The sequence below is a fragment of the Rhamphochromis sp. 'chilingali' genome (genome assembly GCF_963969265.1).
Source record: "Rhamphochromis sp. 'chilingali' genome assembly, chromosome: 4".
Lineage (NCBI taxonomy): Eukaryota > Metazoa > Chordata > Actinopteri > Cichliformes > Cichlidae > Rhamphochromis > Rhamphochromis sp. 'chilingali'.
In genome coordinates this window covers 10549001-10574866 of record NC_137948.1, presented here as the reverse complement: position 1 = coordinate 10574866, position 25866 = coordinate 10549001, and the positions used below count along the sequence as shown (strand labels likewise).

Genomic DNA, 25866 nt, shown 5'->3' with positions numbered 1-25866 from the left:
ATCAGAGAATCAGTTCCTATTAAAAGGGCTTAAAACAAATGTGGAACAGACTTTTATACCTTCTCCTTCAGATCAGCTGTGTCAAATCCAGAAGCTTTTAAAAACCCACTTGTACAGACTCATATTTGCATAATGTGTTGAAAGGTCTTTTTTAATGTTTAAATGTGTCCCTTTCTTGTGAATAATATTGCTATTGTTCTCTTTTTCTCTTGTGTATTTTCTATTTTTCTTTTTGGTAATTTTTGCAAAACACCTTGTATCGCCAGTTCATCAAATAAAGTTTATCTTTACTGTGCACACACATCACATGAACACAAAAACAAAATGCAAGAAGCATATATCCAAAAATGTCAGGCGTTTTAGCTTTAAGGGGGGCTACATATTTACAGAGAAGCATAGAGCTGCCAAAGCATCACATTTACTTTGAGAAAAGACAAGCGAGCCGTTTTTCATTTTGTTTCCTTTTTCTTTTAAACTTCTCAATGGTACGCAAATGAGATCACAAAAGACTTTTACGCAAAGCAAATACAGACGTCGGATTCAATCATCACAATTTATCCACTTAAGTAAGAAAGCAGAAATAAGCAGCAGTCGGAAATGAGAAAATATGATGAATTACTGCGCTGTTTGATTAAAGCTGTTGTAGAGAGGACCCTATAATGCCCAAATAAACCCCTCATATTTGCTACCTGCAGGAAATTACATCCACCGAATGAAATAAGTCCTAAGAGGCTTTTTGGTTCTGATAGGTAAATACATTCTTCAGTGTTACATGACCAACCTAAAATGTAAGGAGTAAGCTGGAAAGGCACTTATGTCAGGCTGCTGAAAGGAACAAAATTGGTCTTGATAAACAAAAATGTTGTGATTTTTTTTTTCCACCAATGTGCTATAATGGATGTAGAATAAGTGTGTGTGGTAGTAATAAAATAGTTGACAAAAAGGCAGAAAAGCATCAATTTTGCCACTTCGATCACTTAATCCTTAAAATATGTTTTTCTTTCTCAGTTCATCTGTGAGTTTCTCTGCTACTGTTCATGTGGCCCTAATTAACCAGAGGAGGAGCTAGTGTTCAGGGCAGTGACTGTGGGAGGTTCAGCTGCAGTTACAACAGAGTTTAGCATCAAGGCTGCTGTGGTAGTGGCCGGTCCGGTTCCTGGGTAAGTGGACTGAAACTTACATGCAGGGGTGGAGCGGTGCAGGTCTGCTGCAGTGTGAGTCGTTGGTGAGCCCGGCGGGTGAGGTGAGATCTTCAGAGAGAAGAAGAACAAAAGAAAGAGCAAGATGGGAACATGAAAAAGGGGAAGACAATAGAGAAATTACAAAAAAAAAAGAGGCATGACATGAATGCACGCAGTGGATGTTTGATCTTTTGTTTTTGTAAGTGGGGTTTTATTTACTCAACCAAATGAAATATCTCCAAGACTGCAATAAAAAAAAATCAGTGGGTTCTTACTTATTGAAACTAAATATATTTTTTATTCGTAAAATGGTCAAAATCTTAAAAATATATAGATATGTCAAGCAACACAGACCGATTGTGCTTATGTGTGCAGAGGCCCATTATGAGCCACGAGAAACGTTTAAAGACTAAAACTGTAAGCGATTTCTTTTTTCACAATTGTCATCATTGATTTATATGACACACTAGATCTGCTGTTTTCATCATCATCATCATCATCTGTATGAGGCATAAAAATCTATAAACACCACCTTTCAGTCAGAGGCACTCTGTTATGTATTTGGTCCCTGGTGTGATTTAAATAACATTTTTTCTTTTGTTTTCCAGTTTTAACCATTTACTTTTGTTTCTTATGTTTTCTTTTCCACGTCTCCCTTTATTTTGCCTGCGTGTATTTTCCTGTCATACCTATTAGTCTCATGTTTTCTCCTCTTTTGGATCAAAGGGACCTACACAAAGCGCATCCATAATTTCTGTGACTTTTGGAGAAAGTTGGCATTATATAACCTTGAAAAGCTGATTAAGCACTGGAAGAGCCTCATCAGAGCCACTCTGTCATCTAATGCACCTCACTGCTCTTGTACTAGTTATCTAAATGGACACCATGAAGCGCCACACTGCACAGACTGAGTCAGAGCTTTTTCTTCCCTCTTTCCCTCCTCTAAACCTAATCACTTTCGCTGGCACTTTCAGAATTTTTTCTAATCATTGCCTCTGCAGCAGCATTAATTCACAAACCTTCAATTAGCTGCTCTCACACACAAATGCACACACCTGCCTGTTGATTAATACAGAAGTGACGCACTTATGATGCAGAGAGTCTCCACTGTTCTTCTAATATTAGTGAAACAAAAATAACACATGCCTTTCTTTTGATCTAGTGCTGCACTAAATTGATTTAAATCTCTGTTCTTTTTTATTTTTCCAAATCCCTTTAATTCCCATTATGCAATACATACCATCACCTCAGCTCCACATGAGCACACACACTGGTTACCTGGCTGCTCTGGGGATCGTGATAGACCTGGTTACGCGGGGACAGCAGGATGCAGTCTTGTGCTGTGGTTTTCTCAGTGCGCGGGACACTGGGGTCACCATCATCTACATCATTGGCAACGCACCTCATGGTCCTCACACACAGCACCTGAAGGGTCATGACAATATTAGTGCTGTTATTATCTTTAGAGGGTTGCTACACATCAGCCTTCTCTGCAACATAACATACTGTTGAAGGTGTACAGACTAGAAAATAACAGTATTCTGGATCCAGGTTTGTTTTTTCAGAAAAAAAGGATTGTAATACACTTGAAATAAAAATGTTGCACTCTATAACCAGAATAATAATACTGCTAAAGATGAGTCTCAACCATAGGGGTAAAACAATCCTAGATAGCAGCACTGGAACCAAAAAGTGAAACCATATCACTGATTTTTTTTCTACTTACACATATTTCACTAAAACATATTTTTTCATGTTTTCTGTATTCGAAAAATATTAATACTGAGTTTAGCTTCATGGCTTCACTGTTTAATAACTGTGGGAGACAGAGTTTAACTAATCCTGCAACAAAACATTTTAACAACATGGTCACATAATTTGTAGTCTAGGCTTCCGAGGCAGTGAGAAAGAGAATTGCAATAAGCAAGGTAATAGTGAAAAACAACAACATTTCCTCAGTGGCAGCAACTGTTAGGAAACAGAGAGACAAAAAGCAGAACAGTAAACCTCTTCTTGTACATACAGGTGTCCATACCAACTGCAGACACAGACACTCAGTAGGGAGTGTCAAACTAAGCCTTTATCCTTTTCCAAGCCCAAAGGAAGGAGAACAAAGTGAAAACACTGATATTAAACCAAATTTTTTCTTATTTTTGTTTCTAAATTAAAGCAATACTTTTATTAATAACGTTGTTATTTTGTGCTGATAGTCTGAACCATCAAACTCATTCTAGTTATGTGAAATTAGTCATGTATATTCTTTCATTTCTTTAAGGTTTTAGAGGAGGGGTGTATAATAATCATAGCTGACAGGCATGTGTCTGTCAAGTTGCTCGTTTTCCGCTTTTTCTTTTGTGTTTCTGTGTTCACCCAGCTGTGTGAGTTTATTCTTCACTGCTTTGTTTTCTTGACATTTTCTGATTACCTTCCTTTTTAAATTTGAAGGTTAGCTCTTTTATTCCTTTTCACACGCTCAGTATTGTTTTGATCTTAATACGGTTCACCTCTGTCTTATCGCCACTTTCTCCAGCATGTATAAATTCAGCCTATTTTGCTTCACACTTTTTCAAGTTGTTGTTTTTTCTCCCTTAGTTCCCAGGGATTTCTATGTGTTGCTTTTTAGCGTTTTTGGAGTTGGTCTTTTAATTTAGCGAGTGATTTTGTTTCTCTTGTTATCAGTCTGGCATGTTCTCTCTGCACTTGGATCAGCTTTGGGAAATTTATTGACAATATGACAGCATCCAAAAAATGACAAAAAATCATATTGTAGATTTATTCTTTATTATTGCTGAACTCTAATTTATTGGATATTTTGACTTTAACTTTGATATATATATTTTTCTGATGATAGACATTTATCAGGACATCTAAACTGGATACCACAATACATGCCAGCTTTGCTCCAGACTGATGGTTGCTGAAAAAACTATTTTAATAAAAAATTAATAATTTTTAAATGATTGTTTTTCACAAAATGTGGGAGAAACATTTCTTATGAATTTAATGACATTTAAATTAAAGGCAAACATCTCTTTTCTTTAAAAAAAAATGTGGACATGTTTTAGTAACCACAGTTTTGAGCAGTGTTGAATCACCTGCTGTGATTGGTAGATGAAAAATGATATGAAAACATAATTTAAAGTAAAATGAAGCTGCAATAGATAGAGCCCTAAACTATGATTATATTCCTATTCTTATACAGCACTGTCAAACTGATGCAGTTTGTAGAAATTGATGTTACCTTCTAAAAAATCACTGCTCACAACAGTTCAACAGTTAACAAACACAATGAGTTGAGATCAGATAAACAAGATGTAAGATGCTAATTAGCGGGCTTTAACAGCACTGCTATGGTGAGAAGAAATTCAACGTACTTTTCTGAAGCTCTGTTTAAAGTTGTCTGATAGGAAACCATAGAGAAACGGATTGGCACATGAGTTGGCATAAGACAAGATGACAGCAAAGAAGTAGATGCCAGCAGTGGCACTGGACTCCGGGATGATGACCACCAGATTGACCATATTGATGATGAAGAACGGCAGCCAGCAGAGCACAAACACCACCACAATCACCACCACCATTCGGGTCACTTTGCGCTGTGAGCGTCGGCGTTTAGAGAAACCAACCCGTGCCCCAGAGGACTTCACCTGCAAAATAACAATAAAAAGATTTGAATTATAATGACGAGGATGGAAATCGTGCCTTTCTGTTGACTGAGAAAAGAATATCAACTTAAAAATGTGCTTTTTAATGAGCTTCATGAAATATCTACCTTGATGACAATAAGAAGGTAACAGAGGCAAATGATGAGCAGTGGTCCAAAGAAACCCACTGTGGCAGTGTAGAGAATGAAGGCTGTTGACCACACATCCTTCGGCTCTGGCCAGATCATGTTGCAGGAGTTAAATGTATCCTAAAGAAAAATGAATATTGAACAAATAAAGTAAATTCAGAATTGAATCGGAATCTGACAGACAGTCAACAACAAAATCTGGAAGTTAATCCACTGCTTTCCATCACATCCATTAATTTTAAATGTCAATCATCATCTTCATCTTCTACTTCTTCTTGTTCATCCTCCTCCTCCTTTAGGGGTCACTACAGCAAATCACCTGCCCACATTTCACCCTATTCCTCTGCTACACCAACCCTCTGCACGTTCTCCTTCACTATATCCATGAATCTTATCTTTTAGTCTTCCTCTTTTCTTCCTGCATGACTGCTGCCTGTTTAACATCCTTTGTCCGATATATCCACTATCCCTCCTTTGCACATACCAAGCCATTTCAGCTTTGTCTGTCTTTGAGCTTAACAATGTCTGCTCGTTTAAATTGTTGTTGCAGAAACACTTTTCTTTTTCATAAACTTTACACAAGTGCATCTTTGCAAATACACTTGTATTCATGTCTGTGGAATAAACAGCTTCCATGTCAGCTGGCATTTTGATAGTGTTTTATTTCACATTGTATCATCAAATAAAGGCACTTTTGACTGCCAATTTCCAGCACTTAGACCTAGCATCACACTTTCGGTGTGGTGGTACCACTTGACTAGCATTTGACTTAGCTGTCTTGACTCACTGGATACTTTACCAGACCATAAACAAATGTTCTTTGTGCCTTCAGTTAATATTGATTGAAGTAGGAAAAGATTTTCTCGGAAAGGAGGTTAAGTTGGCACGTAGCTCTTTATCTTGCATGGAACCAAATGTGCATTAGCCAGATTCTCATGACAGATAACACATGTAGACTGTTGACACCATTGTTTCAGCAGAAGCAGTAAGACATCTTACATTTGAGATATTATGTGGTGGTTTGGACCATACTGGAAAGGAATTAGTTTTCTTATTTGTTGACCTCCGTGCTTTCAGGGCATATTTAGACTGTAATGCTTCTCATTATCTGGTAATTCATCCAAGGTGCACCGACAGACACGTTCGTTCAAAGAATTTTTAGGATATTATATTTACCTCTCAGTGAGTGTACAGAAAAGATTGACATGATAATATAACAACTCATTCAACTTGAAGTGCAGTTGTATATTGCATAATCATAACATATGGTTTTGAAAAAATATGATGGTGCCTCATGGTGCACTGGTTGCACTATTTGGGAACCACTTGATTTGAGTACCTCCATCAAATTCCTGCTTTTTTTGTTTGTTTTGTTATACTGCAATTAGAATCATTGCTAAAGCGAAATGCATTGCACTGCATTATGTGAATGAATATTTCAAAGAATGGGGAATTATGTTTAGCTTAGCTTAACACAAATACAGAAATACCAGGGAGTGAGCTAGAACTCCAAGTAGTCTCCAAAAGAACAGTCGAACATATTATTGTCAAATGTTTTTTTTTACTTTAGCAAACAGTCGTGAAGGTCAAACACACTTTATAAAAAAAATAAAAAATAGTACCATTAACAGTGCTGAAAATTCAGTGTTTTTAACATGTTTCACAAAAACCCTCTTGTGACATTTAGCTTGGATTTTTGTAACTATTATTATTTCTTTTTCTTCTTATTATTATTTACAGTTTTTGTTTTACTGGTAACATTTGTCGTTTATAGTTGTTCCTTCTTTAAAAAAAATACCTTTGTTCAAAGATTGTAGAGGAACGTAGTTATTAATCTGTAACAACTACCAATATGGCCATTAAACCAGTGCTTAATTCTCGCTTTAGGAGCGGTCATATTACCATGCTTCGGTGTCCTATCTGAAGTTTTCACTGGCACACGACTGAATTATATACCTGCACATCAGAGAAGATGACCACTGGCAGGACCACCACAAAGGAAACGGCCCACACAGCTGCGCTCACTACCTTCGCTATGCGGGGGTGTCTCCACTTGGTGCTGCGGATTGGATGAACCACAGCCAGGTAACGGTCAATCGACATTACTGTGAGACAGAAGATAGACGTAAACTGGTTCATGGAGTCTGCAGTCATGACCACGCGGCACAGGAAAGAGCCAAAGGGCCAATAGGAGAGTACATTCTGTGTGGTAAGAAAGGGGAGCCCGACGATGTACAGCTCATCAGCCATAGCCAGGTTCAGGATGTAGATATTGGTGACTGTTTTCATTTTGGCATAGCGCAGCACCACATAGATCGCCAAAGTGTTGCCGGTCAGACCCACCACGAAGACTGTGAGGGATATGACTGCGGTCATCAGAGTGCTGCTGCCCTGAAAGGGGACACTCTGAGTGGAAATGTTGGAGGAGATGTTGAAAAGGCGAGGATAAGAGAAGAGGATAGGTGAGGATGTAGAGGAGTTGAGCTCGGATGAAAAGGGATGCCAGAGGTTTTGGTCTTGTTGCTCCATTGTTCACAGTCCATGTGGTGGCTTGATTCCAGTGATTTAGAAGAAACTCTTTCCTCCTTCTTCTTTTCCCATGCTTTCGAGACAGAAGCCGGAGCAGCCCCCACGCTTTAAAATGTGAAGTAAAACGATGAAAAGGTGATTTTGAACTATAAAAAGGAACAATCCAGTTTGTCTCAATCAACAGTCCGTGCACAAGAAAGACCAATAATCACTACATTAAACTCCTCCGATAATTCTAAAGCTTTGTGTGCGCCCCGTGCGCCCTGAGCGAACTCCAGTGAGGCAGGTGTTCCACATCCTAGCGTATCATACACGTAGCTTCACAGTAGTGTAGTCGTATGAGGAATTAGACCGTAAGCAGTTGAGTCACAGATGATGATGTGCTGTATTTGTCAGCTCTATCTTTGCTTCTTCTTTTTTTTTTTTTTTTAAATAGATCTGACTGTTTACGTCTCTTTTGATCTGACTTTGGAACCACTCACAAGTCATCCGGCGTGTTGTGCGTCAAGCTGTGAATGGTGCCACCGCTTTTACACACGACACATCTTTTTGACTACACGCTCTATAATTATGAATGTGTCATTAATGAATGTGTGTGCTAAGGTTGAATATCTTGAGCCTTTGTTTAAAGGCTCGATGCGTTTAAAGGAGAACATTTTTAAATCGCGCAGAGTAAAGATTTATGCAGAGATCAAGACAAGAACGGGCTTACTATGTCTAGAAGAGGAAAAGTCAGAGTCTCTCTGTAATCAGATTCAAATAATCAGTCCCCGAACAAAGTCACGTCTGTTTTCCGATTCCTGAGTATTTGTCCAGTATTGATTGAAAGTTGTTTTCTAGCTCTCTTCGCTGTTCGCTGTCTGGGGTGCTGAGCAGAATGTACTGGCAAGCAGCTCTGCTGCTTTTTCTTCAACTTTCTGCCCACACAGCTCTGCTGCTTGCTTGATAGGATTTATAAAGAGAGAGAGAGAGAGAGAGAGAGAGAGAGAGAGAGAGAGAGAGAGCGAGAGAGAGTGTGTGTGTGCGTGCGTGCATGTGCGTGTGCGTGCGTGTGTGTGTGTGTGTGTGTGTGTGATATAATATAATATAATATAATATAATATAATATAATATAATATAAGTTTAAAAATCTCTAAACCTGAGAAAAGAAACATGCTCTGATGTTTCCCCTCAGATTCACCTTTGGAGCAACAGCAGATACTTGTCTCCAGATGACAGCAGGGTTCACAGACCACAGTGGGTATTTTCTAATAGTCCCCAGTGTTATTGATGCTCTGTAAATGGGTAACGGTGCTGTTCTGGGTGGTTTCAGTCAGTGCTGCAGAATCTTCCAGCTATCCAAACCTCACACCAAATATGATGCTTCCAATTAACACACACCTCTTAAGTTTCTTGTAAAAATAAATAAATGAAATTTGTTGTACTAATCACATGTCAAATATAAAGAGTCTCTGCTTTCTGTAGTCCTATTAAGGATGATTGCACCACAAAGAGACCAAAAACTTATCCACTGACTGCTTTTGTTTTTGCCTTCTCTTCTTCTAACACACAGAGAGGTCAAAGGGTACACATTTTATGCAAGATTTTAAGTAACATGTCTTTTTCTTTTCTTTTCTTTTCTTTTTTGCCTGTCACATTTGGTTCTTTAGCCGTCAGAATTGTTGTCTGAACGCCAACAAAGATATCCAACGGATTTACTTTAACAAGTGGATCATCACGACCTTGCGGTATTGGTCTATTTGATTGACCATTGTTGTTATTTTTTATTTTATTTTATTTTCAGTTGTTGCAAAAGGGACAGACATGGCTAGGAGATAGGAAAGGGAAAAGAGAGGAAGGAAAAGAAAAACAGGGAAGAGGGACAGTGAGAAAAGACACTTAAAAAGCAAAAAGATCTCCCGGATCACCTGTTGAGAGAAAAAAAAGAGAAAACAAGGAAAAAAAGAGAGCAGCATAATAAGCACAACACCATCGCATTAATCTAGCTAAGTGTAAATAACAGTAAATACTAAATATTGAGTGTTGTTGTGCAGCACAATGTGCTTTGAGGTAGCAGCCAAGAAAGGTGTGGTTTGTGTCTATGAACAGTGAACACCAGTGAACACCTGGGTGGATGAGCGCGCTTGTATTAAAGGTTTCTCCATGTAACGATCTGCTAGAAGGTGTAGGGAGCCATAGCCCCGTCCCCCAGGGCATGAAGCAGGCATGGAGGAGATGTCTGAGTAACATGTTTGATGATAAGCTTTTGACTTCAAAACGTTGGGTTGAATATTAATTATTATTATAATTAATTATTATTAATCTTTTAGATGTCAGCACGGCATAGTGCTGAGTGCAATTTAAAAACACACTGAAAGTGAAGCACAAGGAAAATCTTGGTATCCCTCAGAAAGCTTCTAGGGTATAAGTGTGGTTTAAAAAAAATAATGAATAAAATCAGAATTTAGAGATTTCAGAAAATGTTCACTTTCTCATGACTCCCTGAGCATTTCACACTCAGCATGAACCTAGAAGTACCTGAAAGCTCTATAAGCATACAAGTAAATGCACATTAGAGACTGCTTTAAACTTTTGTTACACAGTGAAAACGAAATGAAAAATGAAAACTACTCAGTGGTACATCAGACAGTATTAAAGGTTATTAACAGACACAGGTCACACCTGTACAAAATAGATTTTCCTCGGATTAGAAAGGATGAGATTTAAGATTTTCTGGAGCAGGCTGACTGACCATAATAGTTTGAAAGCTCCACTAATGAATCTAGCTGCATGTAGAAGGTTAAGAATTATTTGCTGTCACTTCTGACAGCTAACAAAGCACAGATTTGTAGCGCTAAAATGAAATGATTTCCTTTCATTTCTAATACACAGACATTAAAATAGACAGTACTGTGCAGTCCTCTACAGTTTTTTGCTATTTTGTTAGGACAATGGGAAATAGGTGAACTACAATATGCTGTATAAGGCAAGAACAGAGTTTGTACAGTTTTAACGAACTTGAAAATAGTGCGACCACCTTTATTCTGCAGCACAGTCTAAACTCTCTTAGACAAACTTTCTTGTAATTTCTTTGAGTAGCCTTCGGGAATAGTTCTCCAGACTTCTCGCAGGACATTCCAGGACTGATCGTGGTCCATTGTGAGTTTTTATATCCAGGTATGCTTCTGCTACATTGGTATTGTGTTTGGGATCATTGTCATGCTGAAAAATTAAGCTGTTTCCAATCAGATGCCTTCCAGATGGTACTGTATGGCTAAATAAGATTTGATGGTACTTTTCTGAGCTCCTCTGAACATACTGTTGACAGTCGTCTTGATGCATGCTCAATCATCCAGCTAAGTAAATCTCCAAAAGTTGATTCAGTTCATCTGGACGTAGCGTTTTGTGGGAGAAACGTTTTGTCACTCATCCAAGTGACTTCTTCAGTCTCAGCTGACTGCAGGTTTCCCCAATCTTATAAACAGTACATTTGCATAATGACTGAAACCAGCCCACTGAATGAACAATGGGCTGGGAGGTCAGTTCCTTAATCCTAATTATTCAAATTCTCACTTGGATTAGTGACGAAACGTTTCTCCCACAAAACGCTACGTCCAGATGAACGGAATCAACTTTTGGAGAGATACTGATGACAATCTGGAACAAAAATGTCATGTTTGGACCTGTTGTCACTGATTTTCAGTGCAGTTCTTGTATAATTTGGTCATCCACAGCTTTTTCTCCCTGTTCCTCTCCTTAGAAATGACTTATTGACAGTCATATTCCCACTGAGACCATTTCTGATGATGCTTTGGTGAACAGCAGTTGGATTAACTGAAGGGTCAGATGCATCTCTCGGGTCCATTGTTAAGTTGTATTTTTTTTTTCTTTTCAGATTTTAATGACATTACATACCTGTCATCTGCAACAGATAGTTTTAGGTTTGTCACCTCTTCGTTTGTCATCAATTGACCAGTTTCCTCAGAATTTTTAGGTACACACTGTTCATCATGTGAAGCTTTCAGCATTTTGAAGCATTTTCAGAAATAGGAACAGTTTTTCTATTTTGGGGACAAGCTGCTGGCAACAAAGTCCCGAAAGATGCAATTTAAAATTATTATTTTGCTAAGTTGTCTGCTATGTGTAGATACAACACTGGTTCATCCCTTGCGTTTGGTGCCTTTATTTATATTTAGATGGCTGATCAGTCACTGCGATGTGACTTCAACAAAAAACAAAAAACAAAGCATTCTTCTGAAAATGGTTGGGTATAAAAACTGGACTGAAAATGAGTAAAAAAGCAGGTAATGTCCAACAAAAAACTTTAGAAGACCTCCAGAAACCACTTTAAGAAAATTACAAGAAAGTCTGGCTCATTGGAAACGAAATATAAGAACTGAGGAGCAGCTCAAGACTTTGCACAGTACTGTATTTTAAACATGAAGTTACAGTCAGCTGTCAAGTTCATCTTAATTAAACATAAATAATGGAAACCTAGCCTCTGTCTAAAGCACATGCAGTCCAGCTATCAAAACATTAGCTCATTGATTAATATATATGATGTATATTATTCAGCACAAAGGTAAGAGTAAAAGTGACAAGTTGTGATTTGATGGATTAGATCTTGCTAGTCCTTTCAGCGAGCTGAAAAAGTTCTTACCCTTCAATGAGATTTTTAAAACATTTCAAGGTTTTGTGTAGGAAAAAAATGGGACTCACAGCTAATATGAATTATTTCCTGCCCGCAGACCTGTTCATAAATCTCTTCAGCTCAAATATGCCACCACAGCCAAAAAAAAAAATAAAAAAAATTCAAAGTACAATTTTACATCAGAATTTTCATAAATCTGTTTGGAGGTATTTTAAATTTATTATGAAAAAGAAGCTGGATTCACATCATCAACATGTTTGAACTCTGGCATCTTTTATAGGTCAGTATAAAGCTGCTTGCTTTGTTGGCATTGTCTTTTTCTCTGTGCAGATTCTCAGTTTTATTTTATCCCTCTCACATGCATGTTGCCCATAAGACCTTAATGTCCTTTGACAGGCTGGTAAGGTCAGCCCTCGGGCTGTGTGAAAGCTTCACTCCGGGGGATTGTTGTGGAGATGGACAGATATTCTCCCCTCTTTCCCTAGATACATTTATTAACTAAAAACTGTTACAAAATCTTTATGAGGTAGTTGGGGATAAGAAGCTCCTTATGTTCCCTGCAGAGAAGGAAAGAATACATAGAAAAAGAGGTAACAGAGTTAGAGAGTACCGGAAGCCACAGACAAACATTATCAGTCAGTCAGACATATAAAGCTTGTGGTATGTATGGCTGGCCTTGTTTGGGTTTGTTCAGGGAGAAAGAGAGTAACAGCTTGTGTGTTAAATCATTTTCAGGTGACTGACATTTACAGATACACAGACAAAACAGAATGACAAAGCTTTTTCAGTTTATTTATACAGAGGCAGCTCTAACATCTTCTACATTACAGTTCTTTATAATGTTACACAATTAATGAAGTGATAATAATTCACTGACTCATACAAATTACTATGAACTTTAGAGTTACGATCTGTGACAATATAGCAGTTACAATGTATCTAGATGCTATAATTTCTACTGTCATTTGAAGAAGTGTCCAGGAAACGGTTGCATGGCTCCTTTGGAAATCTTTCTGGTGAGCCATCTTACAAAGCTCACACCACACTCATCTTCAAAAAGGGCTCTGAAGTGCCTTGGGTGCAACCAGACAGCAACAGTGTTGCTGTTGCAGTGTTCTTTTTGCACATTTTTCTTGTAACATGTTAAAGGCATCTTTTGAAACTGCAACTCATTTCTACCCAATGGATACTCGGAAGACTTGCAGCCATGTTTCAGAAGCTGAAGGAGTCTAAATATAGAAAAAGAAATAAATAATTGTTTGTGTGCTTTATTTCTTTGGCCATGAACCACAAAGCATTCTCAAAGGACTCCACAGTCTCATGCAGCCACACAGAAAAACTCTCAAGGTCTCAAACAGGGACATTCAGAGTTTTATTGTGTAGTAGGACAGACTGCAGCACATTATTATATCAACAAAAATACAGAGAGCATGTTCAAGCTATAGTCCGAGCACTTATTGCTGCAATATTTTTGTGTTTACTTTAAGTAGAAATGCTGTAAGGGTGCCAGTTTGTCCATGAGCCTTACAATGGACACTGTAGAACAGACTCAAAAAACTAGCAGTTGTAAGAAATATTTTTGAGTCCTTGAAACATCTGTGTAGGTCTCAGTCATCCAGGTCATATTACTCCAAGGAGCTTGGAAAGAAAAGCAACTGGAGTCCCTGAAACCAAAATATTGTGTAATCCACAGGCTTATTTTATTTATTTATTTCTCATGTATTTTTAAGCAGCCATATTGTTCACTGTGACACAGACCAGTAGCCTCTTTTTCTCTTGATTTTAACTAACTTCTCTCACACTCATGAATGGTTCATCCAACTCTCGCCTGTCTGCCATATCACGCTTGCTTTTTTCCAGGAGCAGGTGTAATGTGATAAAAGGGCCAGAACACATTAGACTGGGTGTTTTGATATGCAATATCCCTGGTTTGATGACAGCCCACTTTTTGATATGTAATTACCTGTATGTCTCCACTGTGCTGGTTAATAAGAATAATTTATTCTTGATGGCAAAATGTCACAAATAAATTATTCTTAAAATGACTGAAAAAAACTACAAAATAGTTTCTAGTTTGCAAATAAACTTGTAGTCAGCCAGACATGTAATAAAAATCCTTTACCGTTTAGATAAGCCTGAATACACAAAAATGTCATGCAGCCCTTCTTCCATCTGATAACACCTCACTTAAAGATTTGTCTTCACACATGAAGCGGTTTGGTCGTCATGTTTACCATCAGTGATAAGGCTCATCAGGAAAATTAATCCTTTTCAGTGTGATGATCATGTGCTATATTTTTAACTTATCGTTCAGTAACACACTACAAGGTCTCCTTGGTTTTTCAGGTTTCCCTACACACAGTACTGTGCAAAAGCATTGAGCCACACCTTACGACCATATTTTGCTTCTAAGCCAGGCTCTCTTGCAAAATGTGGTCTTAAGCAAACATTTTTCAGGCTGTCAAAGTTTTTCTTTACATATTGGCTGCTTTTTCACTCATTTTCAGTCCAGTTGTTCAGAGGAATGCTTCATTATTTGTTAAACCACTTAACACTAACCAGTGAATCATTCAAGCATAAAAGAGGTACACAAGGGATGAACCAGTGTTATTACTACACAAAACCGAAAACAATGGGCCAATTTTAAGTGGTATCTTTAGGCACTTTGTTACCAGCAACCTGTCACAAAAACATAAAATTTGTTCCCATTTCTTTTGTTGAATTGAAACAGAAGTGCCAAACATAACACAGCTTGACAGGCATAAAACTGTATTTTTGGATGGACAAGGTTATTCTTAAAGAGCTTTTATCCTAAAACTTGGCATATCTCAGCACAGTGGCCAGTGAAGCTTTCTTTCCAAGCTCCTGAATTTATGGCAGATCTGAAAGTTATATCGTTAACAAACAGACATGCACAGACATGCATCTGACCCTTCAGTTAATCCAACTGCTGTTCACCAAAGTATCATCAGAATTGGTCTCAGTGGGAGTGTGACTGTCAATAAGTCATTTCTAAGGAGAGGAACAGGGAGAAAAAGCTGTGGATGACCAAATTACACAAGAACTGCACTGAAAATCAGTGAAAACAGCTCCAAACATGAAATGCTTGTTCCAGATTGTCAACAGTATGTTCAGAGGAGCTCAGAAAAGTACCATCAAATCTCATTTAGCCATACAGTACCATCTGGAAAGCATCTGATTGGAAACAGCTTAATTTGTCAGCATGACAATGATCCCAAACACAATACCAATGTAGCAGAAGCATACCTGGATATAAAAACTCACAATGGACCACGATCAGTCCTGGAATGTCCTGCGAGAAGTCTGGAGAACTATTCCCGAAGGCTACTCAAAGAAATTACAAGAAAGTTTGTCTAAGAGAGTTTAGACTGTGCTGCAGAATAAAGGTGGTCGCACTATTTTCAAGTTCGTTAAAACTGTACAAACTCTGTTCTTGCCTTATACAGCATATTGTAGTTCACCTATTTCCCATTGTCCTAACAAAATAGCAAAAAACTGTAGAGGACTGCACAGTACTGTCTATTTTAATATCTGTGTATTAGAAATGAAAGGAAATCATTTCATTTTAGCGCTACAAATCTGTGCTTTGTTAGCTGTCAGAAGTGACAGCAAATAATTCTTAACCTTCTACATGCAGCTAGATTCATTAGTGAAGCTTTCAAACTATTATGGTCAGTCAGCCTGCTCCAGAAAATCTTAAATCTCATCTTTTCTAATCCGAGGAAAATCTATTTTGTACAGGTGTGACCTGTGTCTGTTAATAACCTTTAATACTGTCTGATGTACCACTGAGTAGTTTTAATTTTCCATTTCGTCTTGATGCATGCTCAATCATCCAGGTAAGTAAATCCCCAAAAGTTTGATTCTGTTCATCTGGACGTAGCGTTTTCAGTGGGAGAAACTCACTCATCCAAATGACTTCTTCAGTCTCAGCTGACTGCAGGTTTCCCCAGTCTTAGGCTATGTCCACACTAATGCATTTTCAAACAAAAACGCATCGTTTTCTCTCCGTTTTGGCCTCCCGTCCACACTGAGACGGCGTTTTCCTCGAAGAAAAACGCAGCGTTTCGAAAACGCTCTCGAAAATGAATACATTTGAAGATGGTGCTTTCGCGTCGCAGTGTTGACAGCGAAAATGGAGACTTTCGAAAACAATGATGCATTTTAGTCATGTGATGCAGCAGTTGTTTTGTTTGCTCTCAATTTTGACAGCCCTATTAAATATTAATATCAGTCTGTACATGCTCCAGATAGCTTTTCTTCAAATTCTTTAACTCTCACTCGCTTTTGCAACTTTGTACTTTTGTGTTACTCGCAGCAACAACTCCACCTCATTGTTAGTCCATTTAAAAGACTCAGTGCTTTTCCTCAACATTTTGCAGCAACATTTCAAAGTAAATAAGCGGCAGATGGAAATGAGGCAGGTCGGATCTTCTTGCGTTTCACGCATGCGCAGTACTGGAACGTAAGTGTTTTCGGCCGTTTCAATGTGGATGCACAATTCTGTGAAAACGACTGAAAACGCCAGTGTGGACGCGGAGGGTTTTCAGACGAAAACGCCGTTTTCAAATCTATCCGGGCTAGTGTGGACGTAGCCTTAGAAACACTACATTTGCATAATGATGGCACAACACAGAAGAGCCACCTCGTCAGGCCAGGACTCTGCAGTCTATTTACACCTACAGGCCAGTGGACACTCTTTTAGTGATGAGGATGTACACATCCTGGACAGGGAGGAACGCTGGTTTGAGCGCGGAGTCAAGGAGTCCATTTGCGTGAAAAGGGAAAGACCATCTCTGAATCGAGGAGGGGCCTAAGGGTACATCTTTCATCATCTTAAAATGCTGTGATTGCAGCCATTCCCCAACTCTCTGTGAATGGTACTCATGGCCATTGATCAGTGGTCTTTGATAAATGAGCTTTGATCAGTGGTTGTTGATCAATGGTCATGAAAATTTGCATAATTATGATGAAGGAACTGACCTCCCAGCCAATGTTCCCTGTAATTTTTCATGTCGAACACACAAACTCCCTGAGCGGTCCCTTGGACCACTGTGAGCAACATCAGACGTGTGCACTGTGGTCACGCCAGCATCGAATCCATCCAAGTTACATGGTTTATTAAAATAATCAAATTACAGCATTTACATTTATGTTAGACTACTTTTAATTAACTGCTTTAGCCCACTTACGATGAAATTTAAAAAAAAAATCTTGTTCATGACCTGTGTAGTATGTTAACACTATTGGAAGTAAAAATAACTTGAATTCCAATTTTGAAAACACAACTTTCTTTCTTTTTTTTTCTCTTTTTTTTCATAAAGCTCTGACTTGTATTATGAGTATGAGTCTGTGGTCTGGGAGAGAGTCCTGTAACTCCCTGTCTGCAAATTACAGTATATAATGACCAATGTTGGGCAATTAATTATATAGTTACTACTTCAAAAAAGTAACTGAGTTATGCGAACAACAAAGTTTTTTGCAGCTGTTTACCTAAAAATACAGCCAAGGCGTTTTTTTAAATAAACATTTTAAACTATTTACAGAACAATCAGGTGTTCTGCATCAAATTTGATGCCACACAAATTATTTGTGCCACTCCAAAAAATAATTTGTGTCCACTATGAGATAAAGGAGAACAACAGCCTGATACCTGCAGGCCTGACAACAGGAGATGTATCACTCCTGTAACACCTGTAACATTCAGTAGTCGCCTCATTGTTCTGACACACACAACAAACCTATTGACTACACTACACACTAACTACACAAGATTTGCGCTAAACATCGCAAATCTCTCACATCTCAAAACACCGCAGTCACTCCTAAAACTTCCCCCTACCTAAACAACTAAATGCCATGTTGCCATATCATTTTTTGATTGGTCGACATGGTACATTTTTCCACCAATAGGAAAGGGTGAGGTTTTTTTGGCTTTGGTTTTGCTCACAGGCGTAGAGTGCTAAAACGCCGTTTTTATCGTTTCTTCCCACAGTGATTATAAACAACAATAGTATTCAGGAAGAAAACCAAACATTGCATATATTTTTATCATAACTCTGGTTTTACGTGGCCTATCAACACAATTTAAAAACTGGTATAAAGTCCACACTCTTTCCGTCAATTGTTCCGTCTGTCCTGCTCACATCTCCAATGGTTGTACACATTAACGTGGCTTCACTCCACATCAGCCACGCAGCTTTGCTAGCTAAAACACCGGTGTCAGCACATAAGGACGCTCTCATAGCCTGTCAATGACGTTGATTAGCTGCGTATATGTGAATCGCATTATTGGCTGGACTATGGGATAAGGTGGCATCGTTGTAATCCCATATGGGATCAGCCAGGCACTTACTGACTAACACTGCAAAACAGAATTGTTAAAGTATTAATTTTAATTTCAATTCAGGTTAGAGTTTGGGGTTTTTTTGTGTGTGCGCAACGCAGATTTTCTGTGTGCAGAGACCATGCCAGCAGTGCGGAATTGCGCACGCGCACAACCCATTGTTCCTTCAGGGGTGATAGTTTCAGTCATTATGCAAATGTGATGTTTATGAGATTGGGGAAACCTGCAGTCAGCTGAGACTGAAGAAGTCACTTGGATGAGTGACGAAACGTTTCTCCCACTGAAAACGCTACGTCCAGGTGAACAGAATCAACTTTTGGGCATTTTTAATTTCGTTTTCACTGTGTAACAATGGTCTAAAGCAGTCTCTAATGTGCATTTATTTGTATGCTTATAGAGCTTTCAGGTACTTCTAGGTTCATGCTGAGTGTGAAATGCTCAGGAAATTATGAGAAAGAGATTTTCTGAAATCTCTAAATTCTGATTTCATTCATTATTTTTTAAAATCACACTTATACCCTAGAAGCTTTCTGAGGGATACCAAGATTTTCCTTGTGGGCAATCTACAGATTCACTTTCAGTGTGTTTTTAAATTGCGCTCAGCACTATGTCTTGCTGACATCTAAAAGATTAATAATAATTAATATTCAACCCAACGTTTTGAAGTCAAAAGCTTATCATCAAACATGTTACTTAAAATCTTGCATAAAACGTGTACCCTTTGACCTCTCTGTGTGTTAGAAGAAGAGAAGGCAAAAACAAATGTAGTCAGTGGATAGGTTTTTGGTCTCTTTGTGGTGCAATCATCCTTATAAGGACTACAGAGAGCAGAGGCTCCTTATATTTGACATGTGATTACAACAGACTTAAAATCAAGATCAAGCTCAAACATTATTTATTTTTTACAAGAATCTTAAGAGATTTGTGTTAATTGGAAGCATCATATATGTTGTGAGGTGTGCATAGCTGGAAGATTCTGCAGCAGCTGACTGAAACCACCCAGAAAGAAAGAAGAAGCCATGTAAAGAAGTCATTCCTAATGAAGGCAAACGGAGGGAAGTTTGATGGAATTATAAACACAGAAAAGCACCATCAGATTTTGATCCAACATACAGAACCATCTGGAAAGGATCTTTTTGCCAAGACTTCATTTTTTTTACTAAGACAATAATCCCAAATACACTGCCAATGAAGTAAATGCATACCTGGATAGAAAAACACAGAACAGATTACTATTAGTCATGGATTGGCCTCCTCAGAGCCTGGACCTCAAAATTATCTATATTTGAGGTCCAGTCTATATTTCCATATGTGTTATATTATATATATTTCTCATATTCAATTCAATTTATTTATATTACTGTAAGTATTTCCCAAAATGCTTCTTGAACTCAGTCTTTTTCTGACCACTTGGGGGCAGTGGAAATTAGTTGTCAGCTTAAAGTTACTGTATAACATATTTAGCAACATTATCTTTTATTTAGAGTCTGGTTAATCGGCAGCTAATCGAAGTGTAGATGGTACAGGAAAAACTATACTTACATGGTTTAAATCAGGATTGGGTGACCAAGTAGTTGGACCCAAACACTGCCAGCAAAAAGTCTTTCACAACATGTCAGATCCATACAGATCGCCTCATTATAAGCACGTGGGTTCAGATGGTTATAATAAACCAGTTCTACCTATAAAGCCTTGAAATGCAAGAAAGATGAAATATGAACCACTGAGTCTTTTTAATTTGCTTGTTTTATATATGCTTCATCTAAAGTTGCATTATATATCAAATTATAGACATTTTGAAATCATGTGACCCATTAAGCTGGGTATGTTTGTGCAAAACAAGAATAAAAATACATAATCAGCTGGTACTATTACCATTTAATTTCACATCTTTACATTCCTGGAGTTCAACGGGCTTTAAATGCACCCTTGAAACAGGAGAATTTCAGCATTGAACCAGCAACCATATAATTCAAGTCAAACATATTCAGCCACCTGAGCTACAGCTGCTCACTGGCACACGTGCTGACATTTAAGTATTGGCAGCCCACCACCAAGTTTCCTTAGCCCTTAGGCAAAGAGAACTGACAATTAGTTCATTGGATAGCAAAACCAGGGACGCGAGGAGGAAGCAGCTGATTCCTTGACAGAACAAAGAAGTGTGTCCTCATTAAAGCACACCACACTGTGGAGAACTGTACAGGGAGAGTCAGAGCTGGGTGATAATTACTGTGGTGAAGGAGACAGTGTCTCGTGCTTCTTTCTGTTCTCTCACTTTCCTTGTCCTTCAGGTTCAATGATTCTTGAAAAAAATAAATAAATAAGAAAAAAGTAAGACCAAAGAAATTGTGATATAATGGACTTTTCTTTTCCCTTGATCAGACTGAACAGATTTCCTTTTTGACCTTGGGCATCTATCATTTTGTGTCCTTTAAATACAGGAGCAGTGAAATTCATTCAACAATTTCCCACAATTAAACTATATATTCAGTATGACATTAAAACATGCTCCTTTAGATTATTGGATGCCCTGTGTTTCACTACAACCTCTCTGAGTTCTTGCCAAGTGAGTATTTATTTAAGTCTTGTTTGTCAATGCTGGACTGGAGTGGTGCGTGTTCACTGTTTTGATTGGGTCCAAAGTGGCCTTGTAGTTTAAGATTGAAGGTAAGGCACTTTCCTGTGGCAATAAAGTCTATCAGAGAGCACTACTGCCTGTTATTTGACCTTGGTACACAATAATACCTATAATAATAATACCATTATTACAAGCTGAATGAATTCATTTTTCTATGTGTTCATTATTTTTGCTTTGTGAAAACAAAACAAAAATGTCCTGGAAGAATGTTTGAGGGTATAAAAGTCCTGGAAGATTGTTTTTTCCATCAGTTCATTGCTCAAAGAACATTTTTTGTTAATATGTACTGAAATTGCTGACTATTTCCGCCCACATGGTTTGGCGACTTACAATTCTGACTGGCACCTCAGATAAATGTCTTTTACGAACCCCTGGGCTGTAACTCAGCTTTTCCTCTGCACGTGCTCCAAGTTGCTGGTTGGTGGGGTGGAGCTCATCAATGTCAAGTGGGAACGCCTCAGCCCTGCGTACGCAGACTTTAAAGCTTTTGCTGCCACTTTATTCTGCCTCTCTGCCATCTAATAGTCTGCTAACATGCTGTCGACTTAGTTTCTCTACTACTGTTTCCTCACTCATAGAAGTCATGCACACTCTGCACCACAGATCGTAATGATTTCCACATCACAGCAGAAATCTCTAAGACAATTACATCCTTGCATAAAGCTAAGGAACTTGTAAATCGGGATTCTCTTTATATACAGTACTGCTCACTCATAGTGATGCTGAAGTATGGGGAAATGTGTATTAAACAAATACTAAAACAGTAATTTTGTTACAACAAAAAACTATTAATATAGTATGCCGAGCAAATTATTATGATGCAACAAACATATTCTGTATTCTGCTGAATATATTAAAATTTCCCAAATAAAAAGATTTCAAAATTATGGATCAAGTAAAAAGCTATTAATTACCTCCAGGTGTCCAGGATTTGTTCCAGCTGAGAAAACTGATTTATTAATTAAGATGACTATTGTAGGAGCCATATGAGTTGCTCCTTTTTTGACTATGTGGGTTGATTTAAATGGACTCACTGTATTGGTGCACGGGTGTGGGGCGTGTCTCATGGGTGTGGTAGATGACAAATGTGGTTGCACTCACCTGTTCACGGCACCTGATGTTGATGAGCAGAAAGGTTGGGTGAGCATGAGGCAAAACCTTCTGTTGAGCGCAGCTTGAATGAGTTTGATGTATTTTGACTGTAACTTGTTGGTTTTTGTATATTTATGCACTAATTGATGCCTTAGGCTAAGTTGTAATTTGGCATAGTAATTAGTACAGTTCTTTTTGAGTTGCAGTTATTTGTTTGTGCAGTCTGTGCATTTGTTTAATAGTTAATCCCAGGCGCTGATTTGTATATTGGACAGTTGCATGTGGAATAAAAGGAGCAAATGGTGCAGAAGTGTATTTTATGCGTTTATTGTTGCGCGTCATCTGTGTCCTCATGTTTAGCCTGCCGCGGCCGTTGGTTGGAGGAGCCGCAATACATTGTCAGCAGAAGAGTTTGTAGGTTTTATTGGATTATTTATATATAGATGAGTTTTATTGGTGAGAGTTTTATAGTTTGCTGTTTCCACACAGCTTTTAGATTAAACCTTTGGCTACACAAAACAGATTTCTTTCAGGAGTCATATTCCCCTGTTAGGTTTCAGCAGTACAGCTGCACTAGGCGTTGTACTGATTTGCTTTCTAGTTATTGTGCATCAGGTGGTGGGACAATGTAAAATTCCTGTTGCTGATGCAAAGCAGCAGTTGGCTCTTGGTCAATCCTAAATTTGATTGGCTTGGATTTTTATCAGATGTATTTATTAAAGGTCATGTCTATCCAGACCTGACCTTTGAACCTATAAAGTGTAAAATAAAATATTATGATTTATTCTGCATTTTTCACAAAGTTAGTTTTAACATGAGTTCCTAAATTACAGCTGAATTGTGCGGTCGCGCTCACCTTTGACCACTAGACCCTATTTAGTTCATCATTAAGTCCAAGTGGATTGTCATTAACTTACACAAAAATTGGAAAGATATAAGATCAAAGTATCTTTCACCACAATATATATTTTTTTATTCTTGAGTGAATGTTTCTTTCCCTCAAAACATTAAAGAGATATTGCCTTGTAATTACAGTAATCCAAAGAGTTTTAGGGGTTTGACCTAAAATATTGTTTACTTTCTATTACATGTGCCTGCTATATATATATAAAAAAGTAGAATAGATAATGGTGTCGTGTTGCTCATTTGAAAAAATAATTTATTGATACAGCAGGATTGGATAAAAACTGAAAAACTTTTAAGCAACTTTTGTTTTTTGCCTTTTTCTGTCAGGTGTATCATCATGTCTCCATTAATTATTGACTAATTATTAGTTTTCAGGTGGAATTTTGGTAACTTTGTTAGGAATAAAAGTAAATAAACCATTTAATATGTAGAATGAAATACATATTAAAAGTCACTCCTTCTCAAATCAAGTCATACATGTATTTATATTACATGTAATGAACATGCTATTTTCCATCTATATCGCTTAGAAGACAAAGAAGACAAGCAACTTTTACTTGTTTTTAGGGGGGGGTTTCACGTCTTATATGAAATTTTGTCTTCATACTGCCTGTACTTTTCTATCACTTTCTTCTATCTTTTTTGTCAGCTTCCTCTACTTTGGGCTCTTCTGTTTTTCACTGTTATGTGCTTCCATCTCCATCACCATCTCCAGACCTCTCTCACTCTCTCCTTCTGTAACTCCCTACTTCCCCTCTCTTCCTGCAGACCTACAAAAACACAGACAGAGGCCTCAGTAAGTGCTGTTTTCCTGGCCAGGCTGGAGGACCCTCCCCATAACTAAACAGGAGCCAAGCTTATTTTACCTTCACACAGCCCAGACTGGACCAGTCTGGGCCAGACAAACACAAAATACTTCATTTGATACATTTGGACCATCTGCTTCTGCGGGCTGTCTCCTTGAGCCGATATAGTCAACAGAGAGGGCAGATCAAGACCAACTATGTGGGTCCAAGGATTAAAATAGACAATGAATATTGGCATTATATTTTGTACAGAGTTTCTTGATGGCTAATTAGGAATTTGGCAGCCACTGAGGATTTTCTGTTTTCCTTTAGCTTCAGCATGGCATCACTTTTGTGGAAATGTTTGAAAAACTAATTGGCTTTTTGCAGTGTGTTATTTATTCATTTTTTAAAATGCCACATATATCTATGTCTCACTCATTAGAAACTGTAATAATTTATTGCATTCATTTTCTGTCTTGACATCAGATCAAGCTGGCAACACTAGATAACACTAGTTCTAGTTTTCTAGAAAATAACTGAAATCTCTATTTGTAGATGTGTACAAGTTTACAGGAAAACAATGCTTAATTTTCTATTGTATAAAAGGGAGAAACTAAGAAACTGCCAGATAATTTGGAGATATTCATATCTAATAAATACAGGAAAACACTGTCTTTGTTTTGTCTGCTGCCAAGGATAAAATCCAGAAAAACTATTAGCTACAAAAAGATATTTGGAGAGAGATAATAATATGAAATAGAGTAGATCCTAAATTTTTCAGGGATATCAAAAGTCAACAAGCACACCAGCCAATGATGTTCAATACACTCTTCTATAATTAACTCACATTAAATCAATAAAAAAGAAACTCAGATGTTCTAAAGTAATGGCAACAAACTACAGTAAGAAACCGAATCTTCATTACGTATACATCAAAACCATTACATTACTGTTGAGTTCCTATGAGCTTAAAGCAGTCTGGCTTTTCTCCTCTGACCTCTGGCATCAACAAGACCTGGATATTTTGTGTTTATCAGACCTTTCTCTGTAAATCCCTCAAGTTGGTTGTGCTGGAAAATCCCAGTAGATCAGCAGTTTCTGAAATGCTCAGACCAGTCCGTCTGGCACCGGCAACCATGCCACGTTAAACCTCACTTAAATCCCTTTTTTCCCCATTCTGATGCTTACTTTGAACCTCAGCAGGTCATGCATAAATGCACTGAGCTGCTGTGAGATGACTGGGTGATTAGATACTGTGGTTAACAAGTTAAACACATGTACCTAACAAAGTGGCTGGTAAATGTGTAATAAGATATGCAGAACCGCTTAACTTATTACATTTAACCAAGGTTTATCAGCTTCAACATAATACCAATCTCTGGGTTTTATTCTTTTTGTATTTTTATTTTGTGTTTGTTTCTTATGTTCATTAACTAAAACATTATAAAAAATCTTTATTTTGTTTGTTTTATTTTTTCCCAGGAAGTGCCTTGGTGGATCAGAAATTTCAGGTGGGGGGTTTCCTTGTTGCTTTGAAATACTATTTTCAAGAAAGCCGTGAATCCCTCTGAGACTTTAACTGCAAACATATTTCATCAAGTTGAATTTGACATTGAAAGACTTGTTCTTTGTGTTCTAGCCCTGTACTCTTGTTTCTCTTTGTTTCAAAATTGTCTGAAAAGCTTTTTTTTTTTTTTATATTGCTCTCGTTCCAGCAAAGCCTAGCTTGAGCTATGCCTGGGGATCAACAGCCTATAGCCATGGCCTCAAGATAAAAATGATTCTCTGACGAGGAGGTATCTAAAGCACTTTTAAACATCTGTCAGCAAAAAATAAGAAATAACAGTTCTTCTAAGGTTAAATGTTCAACTCCACAGGACACAAACTGGTTTAAAATTCTGATCTAAAATTTTTGGATATTGTGAAAATATTTGTTTTAAAT

At 37.8% G+C, this 25866-nt stretch overlaps 1 protein-coding gene across 1 annotated transcript; it reads right to left on the bottom strand.

Moving 5' to 3' along the window:
* Positions 1 to 1021: 1021 nt before the first annotated feature.
* Positions 1022 to 7503, bottom strand: LOC308395158 (somatostatin-like receptor.1; the record flags this gene model as incomplete). The annotated part of the gene is made up of 5 exons (XM_080879867.1): positions 1022 to 1250; positions 2460 to 2606; positions 4556 to 4828; positions 4954 to 5094; positions 6931 to 7503. The coding sequence occupies 5 exons, from the start codon at positions 7501 to 7503 to the stop codon at positions 1050 to 1052; spliced, it is 1335 nt and encodes a 444-aa protein (XP_080735993.1). The 3' UTR covers positions 1022 to 1049.
* Positions 7504 to 25866: the final 18363 nt, after the last annotated feature.